The sequence below is a fragment of the Corvus hawaiiensis genome, chromosome 2, assembly GCF_020740725.1.
Source record: "Corvus hawaiiensis isolate bCorHaw1 chromosome 2, bCorHaw1.pri.cur, whole genome shotgun sequence".
NCBI lineage: Eukaryota > Metazoa > Chordata > Aves > Passeriformes > Corvidae > Corvus > Corvus hawaiiensis.
Genome location: NC_063214.1, coordinates 108,035,295 through 108,046,420, shown reverse-complemented (window position 1 = coordinate 108,046,420; position 11,126 = coordinate 108,035,295). Strand labels below are relative to the sequence as shown.

Here is an 11,126-nt window from a genome sequence, read left to right as displayed (position 1 = left end):
ATCAGTGCCTGCCCCTCCACTTCCCGTCATGAGGAAGTTGTAGACCACAATGAGGTTTCCTCTAGGAACAAGCCAAGCGACCTCAGCCACTCCTTAAATAGTTTCTCCTCTAGACCCTTCACCATCTTTGTAGGCCTCCCCTGGACACTCTCTAATGGCTTTAGATCTTTGTTATACTGTGGCGCCCAGAACTGCTCCCAGCACTTGAGGTGAGGCCGCCCCTGTGTTGAGCTGACCGGGACAATCCCCTCCCTCTCCCGGCTGGCGGTGCTGTCCCTGATGCGCCCCAGGACACGGCTGACCCTCCTGGCTGCCGGTGTCACGGAAGGGCTCTGCTTCCCGCAGGGCATTGCAGTCGACGGGCTGTTCAAAATTCAATACCCGGGAAGGGCCAGCGCACCCCGTCCTCTCTGCGCTACCGCGACCGGGAACCAGCTGCCCAGAGCCCACCCCGAGCAGCAGAGCCCGGCCCACGGCGGCAGCACGGGCAAGGGGCCCCGGTGGAGCGGGGCGATCGGGGGCGGTGCCGGAGCCGCCCCCGCCCGGCCCCGCCCGCCCCTCCCCTTCCGGGCCGCCCGCCCCCCGCCCGCCCTTTCTCTCCGCCGCGCCCGTGCGGAGCAGCCGCGGCCGGCGCGGCGGCCGGGACCCGCCCCGCCGGCTCGCCGGGCACCTGCTCGGGGCGGAGCGGCGGCGGCCGGAGGAGTGGCGGGAGCGGCGCCGCAGGCGGTGAGTGCGGGGCTGGCGGCGGCACCACCACGGTTGCGGCGGGGCCTGGTGAGGCCCGGCGAGGGGGCGGGGGCCGGTGCCGCGGGCAGGGGGAGCCGGGGCGGCCGTGGTCATTGTCCCTGTCAGCGCCGCCTGCGCGCCGGGAAGGAGCGGGCCGGGGTACGCGGGGCTCCGTCGCACTCCGCCGCGCCCACCGAGGACCGGCGATCGGCCTGGCCCGGCTCGGCCCGGCGCGGGGGAGGTGAGTGGGAGGTGCCGCCCTCGCTCCCCGCTCTGGCCCGGGCTGTGCTGGCCGGTGGCCGCGGAGCTGCGGAGACGAGAGCTCGGCGGGGATTGTGCTGCACCCATCCTGGGTCTGCTGACGGCGGGGTAGCCTGGAGCAGCGGCACCCGGACCCGCCTCTCCCCGCGTGTGTGCGTGCATGTACGGACTGTGTGTGTGCTGTGGTGCGGTGCGCGGGGGCCGTCAGGAGGTTTGGGAGGGCCAGGAACAAAGCACAGGGCAGGGGCACACACCCAAGTGGCCGCGGGGCTGTCGGCCGTGCCCCCGAGTCGTGACTGTTCCAGAATACCCGTGTTGCTGTGAACCCTCTGGGCCGGCAGCACCGCAGAGCTGCTCACTGTTCCTGTAAGGACACCTTAGAGGTGAGCAAGGCTTAAATACCAACAGTCCCTGTTTCCAGTAATTTATGTGTTGTCACACGCAGAACCACACCAGTTAAAGTCTTTATAATAACTTAGAACGGTACAGGTTTTGTCTAACAGTCGCAGCTCAGTTTCAGTATGTCCTTGGTTTAGCTTAATGTATTTTCCAGATGGAGTCAAGCCAAAGCAAGATGAATTGGTGCAGATTTGAACGAATCTGTGGGTTTTTAATACTTCTTTGGGTGGTTTAGTTGATTATGCACAATTTTTCATACACATCTGAGTGGGTGGTAATGTCTCGTAAGGAATTGGGGATAGCAGTCTCCTCACTTGGCTCTACTACACCTAGGAGAACAACACCTAATTTCTACTGCCTTTCTTAAATGCCCCAAGTCACTAATAAATAAAGTTTAGATTCCTGAGTTATAAGCGTTTAAAACAAAGGCTGCTCAAATTGCTGGGAGATTTTAATTACCTGCTTACTTTGTTTGTGGACCTCACGGAAAAGTGAATCTTCTGTGAAAGTCTCGTTGGGTGTGGATAGCTGGAGGAAGAGCATGGAAGAGGATGCCAGGAAGGGAGGGGAAGAAATATGCAAAAGGCATGGAAGGATCTTTGTTGAAGGATGTCATCTTGTGGCAGCCTGACACAGGGCTAGGCAGAGAGGGGCAGTGAGCAGATGACTGTCTTTCCCTTTGAGGATTTTTCTGATTTTTTTTTGTTAGTTTTTAATATTGGTGTTGATGAGGTGAACTGAAATTAATTAACTTCCTTAAGTGACACTCCCTGTTATCCTGATAAACAGCTGTCTATCTTGAGTGTCCATGCACTCCTCCACATCTGCCTTCAGCAAAAGAACTGGTATTTCTGCCACTGCTTTTGTAAGCGTCATCAAACCAACTCTCCATGTGCCTGTGCTGGGGCAAGATGGGCTTGATTTTGGTGCAGTCTTGGCTTGTGGGTGTTCACTTGTCAGGAGGTAACATAGGCTGGGTTGGTGTTGCAGGCAAGCTGGTGAGGGATGTGGCTGCACACAGTTAGGTTTGCTTTTCCTCTCAGGTGGCAGCAGGTGCTTGCTGTGTGCAGGGAAGGGAGGAAACACGCTGGACTCTTCCAGTGAAGATGCATTTTTCTGGTATGACTGGGGAAGGCAGCCTGGACTTCGCAGCCTCCTGGCAATGCTGCTCTGCAGCATTGCTGATTCTGAATAAATAAGGGTCATATTTTGGTTTTGTGGTGGTTTTGTGACACCAAGGTGAAAAAGCTAAGGTTTCCACCATGGTTTGTATGTTTTGGAGATCTTTCAGTAGGCAGGAAGTTGTTGTGGTCTGTCTCTGGTACTGACACAAGCAGATTTAACATGCTTCTGGTGTCCCCTTAGAAGCTGGTTGGCAGATGTGGCTGGGTATGGTGCTGTAACATTTAAAGCTCTGTAGTGAACAGGTGTTAAAGGCCTCTAGTTCAGCATGTTATAGAAATGGCTTGCTAATATATTTATGGGTTGGGCTTTCTTTGTGTAAAAAGAAGTTTGAGAGTGAAATATTTATTATTTGATACAAATTTATCCTGCTCTGTCTTTCCAAGGTGGCATTCTAATCTGCTCTTTTGCAAAGGTGAAGCATTGCCTGCTAATTAGTGTAATTAAATGGGTCGGTTTTAAGTGAGAACACACTGAAAAGTTATATGCTCAGTAGACCTGCTCAGTTATTTTTATTCCTTTGCTCAAATGTGCAGGCACAGGGGAATACTTTCTATGCGTTTCAAGCACTTACTTAGGATTTGTTAGGTGATCCACTGACAAATGTATGCTTGAGCTAGGCCTGTACTTTCTGTACTAGGTCTTCCTCCTATTGTGAATGTGAGGTAGAACAATCATTTTTATATCTCTATCTGTTTGTGTAGCAAGCAGAGGAGAGCGATCCTCACAGGCTGCCCCTGCATGGCACAGTTACCTCTCTAGCATCAGGCCTGGTTGTCTGTTAACAATCCTTGGCATTGGGATACAACCTGTGTAAAGCCTGCCTTCCCCTGCTTGTGCCAAAGAAAAAGGATAAAGCTGAGTAGGAGGACAACTTCTAAAGCCACAATGGATGCAATTTTGGTGGGTCGGAGGGGTGCTTCTGGTGATGGGGAGGCCCAGTCTCTCACCGGATAAACTGAAGCATTGACGCTGCTCTCCTTGAGGGGTGATACATTCAGGAGTGTGGTGCTGCCTCCTGCCATTGCTGCCCTCCATTCCCAGCTGCTCTACCACAGCTGCCTGGGGAGGTGCTGTGGACCAGATCTGGAAATTTCTTAAATATAGCATGGCATGAAAAATGGAGGGGGGAAGAAAAAGAATTATCTCCCTGATGATGTTGGTGGTGAGAATTTATGCTGTGAGACTGCAGTGGCCTCAGACCTGCCACAAAATACTGTGGAGATTCAAAACATATCCTTGGAGATGCAGAAGGCGCTCCAAGAGTAATAAAAGCCCAGGAGAAGGGATCTGTAGTCATAAAGAGCTATTGTTAAATATCAGGGAGCTGTGAGAGAATTGAGGATGGAAATTTGGCTCTCAGTCATTTGCATTGATCTGTTACCTGCTGTGTTGTCTAAAAGAGGGAATGGTTTAGAAATCCCTCAGCCAAGTTTCATTTGTCTCAGCTGGTGTGTGTCCTTGACTTAAACAGCTGTTCTAGCTCATAGTTTTCAAAGCTGTCACATGTGTTCTTCCCTGAGGTGGTGAGCCTTGAGTTGGGAGTCACCTCCATGTGCTGGCAGAGCTCAGTTAACAGTGGAGATTGTACTGAAGCCTGTCCAGGAAGCATTGACTGCAGGAATCCTGTTGCAGGTTCAGAAAAATGGAGACTGGTTTGCTGGGAGATGGTTCTCTGCTTTTATACTTTTTCCTGAGCATTTGGTGTTGGAGGTGATACGATTTGCCTTGAAGATGAATGGGCAAGAACATGCCAGGCTTGTGTTCTGCTTGGACAGTGGCTGGAGTGGGCATTGCATGGGACAGCCTTTGAATCAGCTCTTGTAACCTACGCAGTGGAGAAGTTGCCAATTCTATGCTTTTCATTTAATGATGGTGTAAATGACTTTCTGTATTGCAGACTTAACAAAAAAAAGAAAAGAACTTGAAGTCTGGATTGCAGCTGAGCTTTTAATTTGAGTGTATTTCTGTCAAGTACTTGGTTGTCCTGGTATTGAGAGTCTCAATTCCTGGTTTTTCTTTCTTGACAGACACTGCAGCAATACAGACTTTGGCGTGTCTCTTGCAGCTTCCAATTGATGCCCGCCTAGAAAGCAGTCAGTGAAAAGCTTGAAGCTGCTCCTTATCTTTTTTGGGCAAAGTGAAAGAGAGAATAGTGATGTGGATAGTTTTTACAGCAAGAGTCAGTGTCAGCCAGCTGTGGGACCCAGCCTTAGAGACCTGCTTATCCCTGTCTGCTCCGAAAGGTTTGTGGTGGTGGTCAGGCAATCCCTCCAAAAGGGATGGGGAATGACATCTGCCTTCACTGTAGGTGAAAGGCATTGAAGAGCAGCTCCCTGGTGATGAGCAGTATTAGTATTGATTTACCCTTTGTGAGTCCTGAATAGGGTTTTTTCCATGATCTGTTGGAGATGATGGAAGGCACCAAAAAGGCATAAATAGCAGTCCACACATTTATAGTCTGTTCCAGGAGAGTTAACAACTTCTACTCAGTCTGTGCTGTTACCTGCAGGATTTTAGCTATTTGGGGCTTGCTGATTTTGGGCTCTTTGTATTAGAAAGAGCTCCAGTTCCCTTCTGTGCAGCTAGATGATTGCAGTCATTTGTGATTTCTTGTTTCATGCTGGAGAAAGTCAAACAGATAGAAGATTGTTCTGTTGAGGAGAGCAAGTTGTTAAAAATTTATAGCCTTTCTGAAAGAACATGTGTTCAAGTTGGCACATCCCATACAATTTCTGGTCATTTTTGAGCTACTTGTCTCAAGATACTCCTTTCAGGATTATAAAAGAATTTTGTAGTTGTCAAAACACTAATATCCCAAGGGTAGAATCAAAGGATAGCTGGTAGCAGGCTTGAGGCCATTTTCCCAAGAGGGAAGTTGTCCGATTCCAGTTCTGGAAGTCAAGGGAAAGAAACTAAAGGGTGGGATTTCCATTAATATTTACAAACTATCTAAGCACAGTTACTGATAACTTTTCTAATGAGTCACTTATTGTTGTAACATAACAAACACAAGCAGCACTCTGAACCTAATAATGCTGCTTAGTTAAAAAAATAGTTCTTCATGTTTTTATATATATGCCAGACAGCATCTGGCAAAGTACAGCAGAAGGTCTTGGAGAAATTCAGGGCCCAGAGCAGTCAGGTCTTGGCACCTCTGCTCTGTCATGACCTGGCTTTTCAGAAGCACCTGGATGGCTGACTTGCAAACTGTAGGGCCTTCACTTGATTCGAGTAATTCTGCTACAGACAGGCTTGCTACCTGATACCATCGTACAAAAAGCTTGCATTTGGTATGGAACCATATTGCTGGTTAGTTGAGGTGACTTAAATCTGGATTTAGCAATGTTTACAAATTCTGTATAGATTAATTTGCAGTTCTGGTGTTATACTGGGAGTCTTGGTGAGGGGCAGTGTCTGCTGCCTTCGTATGGTGTATTTCTCTTTGAGGAAATCGTGTTGCGTGGCTCATTTTTTAGGAGGTGCGTTGAAACAAATGAACACTTCTTTCCACTAAACAAAAGGAATGTCATCACTGGAAATTACAGCAGTCCTCCTTATCCTAGGGCAAGATCTAGGACGTGCTGTCACAGTCTTTCTCACGCTTTTAGGTATAATTGTTTAGCCAGTCTCAGAAAGAATAAGGAATTGGTGATTATGTATGCTCAGTTTCTAGCTTTATCAGTCTGGCAGATCAAGTTCTGTACAGATGGTTGGGTGGGGTTTGATGGTACTTTTGTCTTTTCGGTGTTTACATACTTGTATGAAAATTAGGAATAAAGTTCAGAACTGAAGGGAAGGTAGGAAGAAAGAATTTGATCAGCACATAAAATACTGTCACTTCTAAAAGTTTATCAGAAGAGATGGTAGTAGTGAATCTTTGAAGCCTGTGGGACATGCACCACATTTTGAAATGTGCTACCCAGGGAGTGTGGGTTTTTTTGTTTGTTTCTGAAATACTGTTTTGTAAGATGTGTTTTTATGGGTGAAAAATAGAAAACTATTTTGATCACAATATTACTTTTCTTTGAAAAATAATGAATACTGGCATTGGAGCATCATATCTAACTTTGGCTAGTATGACCTTCAAGTAAGCAGAGGGCCTGAAGTTAATTCATGCTATGCAGTCCTCAGATACATGCCTTTAGGATATAAGAGGTAGTGATAACTTCATATTTGAGAGTTCAGAGAACAAATACTTTATCTTGTCCTTGGGGTACTTTGGGGTTGGATTTTTTTTTTGCTTCACTATCCCTTGCAACAATAACAACATTGTGTTTTGTTACATGAAAAGATTGATTGTGGAGCAAAAAAAAAAAAAACTTTGGAGGTTTTTCTTCAGAGCTAAGGTATTGCTACATCTTGCAAATAAAAGTTTGGTTAGCTTACAGTGCAACTTAATGAGCAGTTTCTAGTATAGGAGGTGGCTTGTCTGATCTCTGTCTGTGGGGTAGGCAGCAGAAGTATGCTGTACATTCTTCTCTTAAGATACTACTGTTTCAGCCGTGAGGTAATCACACCAAAAAGTCAAATATAGCAAGGAGTGATACTTTGAGCAACCAGTGTGACTGGGGGGTGTGAGGTGCTGGGTCAGGCATGTAGGTGCCCACGACTTCAGGTAGTCCCTTAAAGCTTGTGCGTTTTTCTCCCTTTTCAATTTCAGTTCATCAGATAAAAGATTTAGTTAAGGAAATTATTTGAGCACTGGGAGTGTCAAAAAGGCCATACTTTGCTAGCTCAGACTAGTTTTCTGTCTCTCTGAATGTCTGAGCAAATAGTTACAGAAAATACCCTAGCATATATAGAATGCCATTGACCTGGGCATACTCTTTCAGTTTCAAGTGGTTGGTTGTTTATTAACTTTGGAGCTGTTGATAGATCTGGTTTTGCAGCTATATTTCTGGACTTTAAAGCATTTTGTGGTAATTAAAAGCTGAAGCCATGGGTATGTAGTCCAAACTTCTGTTTTTAACCAGTTAACCGATAATTTCATTCTGCTTTAATCCTTTGTGTTTGGTAAATAATGAATAATCATTTTGTTCTTATTCACCAATCACATTACTTGTGAGTTTGTATATACTTTCATCACTTTTTTCCCAAGTTCCTAGGGTTTTTTTGCATTCCCAGTTACCTTCAGGAGTCAGGAGGAGCACTTTGTCATAGGGCATCCATTGTATATTTAGTGTGTGTCTAGTTAGTAGGTTATTAGCAGGTGAAGTAGAGCAATGGAAGGTGATCTTTTGTACCTAGTTTGATTTGGATGGAGTGTGTGATAACCTAGCAGTTAAGATTTGATGGAGTAGTTAAAGTTTACAAGAAGTCTGCAACCATGTAAAAATTTTGGTGTATGTTACAAATTTGAAGTTCATATATATGAAGCTCAGGATATAACTCAATGCAAAAGCATTTTCCTTTATAAACTTTATTTTTAAAGCTGTCTGTTTCTCTCCTCTCTATCATCTACAGCATTCAACACATAATAACAATTGCACTATTTTTTTTTCATTGCTGCAGCTTGCATGTGAGTTTATTAGCATTTAACAGCAGGTTGAATAGACATTATAAAATGGAGCAATGATAAAATATTTAGATCTATAAAGAAAATATGCTGCATTTTAAGATCAGCAACTAGAGAAAAAAAGGTTGCTTGCCTTAAAATTGCTATTAGAGGTTTACCTTTTAAGTAAAACATCCTAAAAATACACCTCACCCCAACTTTGAAGCTTCTAGTACTACACTTGTTAAAAAAACCTTCCTGTTGCAATATGTAATCAGACTAGTAAATTATATAATTTTTACAGCTTCGAGAAACTTGTAAACACGTGAGAGAAGATGACAAGATCTAGATCAAGATCACCACGATGGAAACCAAGGTAAGTATCTACAGCTTGTGTTCTGAAATGTAGCTCTATGTAAGAATTTGTAGGACCTAAAACTTGCATTAGAGAAAGAAAATTGCATGCAGAATTGCAATTTGTAAAATGTGTTTTGTAATCTATAGTTTATTGTACAAGCTGAACACCTGTAATTTTTTTCCAGCTCATGATTTTATTACAATTTCTCTTAAACTAGAAGTGTTCAGTTTTTGCAGTCTGCCAAGAACCTTGTTCACCTTTCGTGTTCTGGGGTTTACAAGTACCTTAAGCACAAAATCCAAGCTCCAAACTAGTTAAGGTTATTTTTACTCAAGCACCACCCTGTGAGTTTAATGTCTGTAACTCACTTCTGTTTTGCTTCTTGGCCTACAGGGAGGAACTGTTAAAAAACCCCTAGTTTTGTGGTTTTTTTAAAAAACTCCCGAATTCAAACACCTTGGACTTTCTGAGGTTTGGGGCTGGTTTGTAAACTGATCTTTAGCACAGTTAGATATGCCTTGCAGCATAACATGGACTGAAAACTTGTGGAAAGTGGGAGTTGTTGCCCTTCTCCTTGGACATTAGCCTAGTAGCACGTGTCTTTGACGTTTGTCACCAGAATAACATCCAGCTTACTTCATGCTCTGAGTTACCTGCCTCATTTTTAAGACTTGCAGTGCAAATTTGAGGCGCTAAAACCAGGAGGGTGGAATACAATTTCAAGCTTTTGAGAATGTGAAATTACTTTTCTGCTGGTTTTGGGTATCTTTTTGAAACAGGCTGAGTTGTGATGACCAAGACCAAGGGAGTTTGGATAACTCAGAAAAATGTGTGGGGTTTTTTATTTGTTTCTTTTGTTTTTAAAAAGAGAAATCTTATCCATGTCTGTTCTAGATTGATAGCTGTGGATGTCATTTGAGTAAGGGCAGCCCCAGCTCTCATTAAAATGCAAGCCCTAACCAGACCAATGTGGGAGGGCAGCTGCGGTGTGGGTGCTGTTGGAAGTGAGCCATTATGGTTTTAGGGACATCTGTGGTTCTGAGTTTGAACTCATTTGCAAAAATGGAGTAAATAGTTGTGCCAAACTGTTTATTTGCAATACATGCACAAAGGAAGTGGCTTGACTTCTTTCAACTTAAGTTTTTGTTTGTTTTTTATTAAAGAGCACGTCAAGAGTGTGCAGTGAATACTTGAATACAAGCAGAATTGTTATGTCTGGGATTACTTTCTGGTTCTTGGTAGTGGCCTATGCTATTTTTTCTTTATTTTAAGGAGATATTGGCTAAAAACTCATAACAGGTTGCCCTTGTTTTTTGTAACTGTAGGTGAAAATGCAAAGCTAAGTGATGCAATTGAATCTTTAATTGCAAAAGCTGCAGTAACTGTGGAAGTGCATGTGTGTACATGTATGAACATGCATACAATTATCCAAAAGGCCAAAGCATCTTTCTCAAACTTGTTTTTTTCTGTAGGAAAAAGCCTACCTGTATGACAGTTTAAATAGATCTTGTAATGCTTTCAGTCTTTCAGTTTTGAAGGTTGTTTTGGCATGCAAAGGAAACCTGAAGGGGCATTTTTCCTCCCTTTTTGAATTTCTTTATACACAGTTTTTCCTTCCCTTTTTCCTCTTGGCACTGAAATAGATAGGGAATGCTTGAGAAGTGTGAAAATATGTGTAACAGTTGTTTTCAACATAGTGGAAACTTCATGTATATTAAATTATTTCTAGTTTTAAATGAAAACTTCAAAGAGACAAAAATGATTGACTTACTACAATTTCAAGTGGGTATTTTTACTATGAAAACTTTCAACATAGTAAAAGTAAGCCTGGTACTGTAGCCAGGAAAATGCCACTTTGATATCTTGTGTTAATTTTTTTACAAGCTGATTAAAATTATGTACTAAACTCTACTTCCTTAGGAAATAGATGTTCTCATTAAGAAATTAATTCAGTTTTATGGGACTACTCAAAGTGGATTTTATTTTTGCTTTAGGTCCTTATCTCCAGCGTTTAGGAGCCCAGAGCACCATAGGCAAAGGCATGCTCATATTAATTATGACTGTGAATATAAAAGCTTTCGTAAGGACCCGAAAAAATCTATGCCTTGGAGAATAGAAGATGAGAAATATGGACAAGGCAATTCCAGGTTTGCACCTCACGGAAATAACCACCAGAGAATATATGAACGTAGGTCACCTTCACCAAACCTGAAAAGAATTCCCATGGAAGATGCTTATAGTCATAAGCCCTACAGAACACATTCATCTGAAAGGACTGAAAGCAATAGAAGATGCCAGTTACCACCAAAATACTCGGAAATACCTTATAAAGAGCATGATCGTCCGTTTTACCAGCACAAAATGGAGGACAGATACATGTTTGATCACTACAAAGTCACTGGAAATGAAAAAGGAATGAAACCTTTTCATAGACCGTTAGGGGCTTCATGCAAACTTGAAAGAAAATGGCATGAAGATGATTTGAGGCACCAGAGGTTACATGAAGAGAAGTATGGTCAGTCTCCCAGAAGAGTTTCTGATGAATTTACGGCAAGGAGCTCTTTACAGAAGAGGTATAGGAATAAAATAATTAAACCCTGGGTATTGTGGTGTAAAGCCTCAAGTGAAAGTCTGTTTTCATTATAGTTGAAGATATCCACCTTGAAACACGTTGGCCACTTTGTAGTTTAATTATGGGCGACT

At 43.8% G+C, this 11,126-nt stretch overlaps 1 protein-coding gene across 2 annotated transcripts in view; it reads left to right on the top strand.

The window, feature by feature from the left end:
• The first annotated feature begins 638 nt into the window (after nt 1-638).
• Nucleotides 639-11,126, top strand: part of BCLAF3 (BCLAF1 and THRAP3 family member 3) — a 33,048-nt gene continuing 22,560 nt past the window's right edge. For both annotated transcript variants that reach the window (XM_048287444.1, XM_048287437.1), the window contains exons 1-3: nt 639-726; nt 8,370-8,441; nt 10,418-10,996. In XM_048287444.1, coding sequence (XP_048143401.1) covers nt 8,401-8,441; nt 10,418-10,996 — 620 coding nt within the window. In that variant the 5' untranslated portion in view covers nt 639-726; nt 8,370-8,400. The remainder of the gene's footprint in view (nt 727-8,369; nt 8,442-10,417; nt 10,997-11,126) is intronic.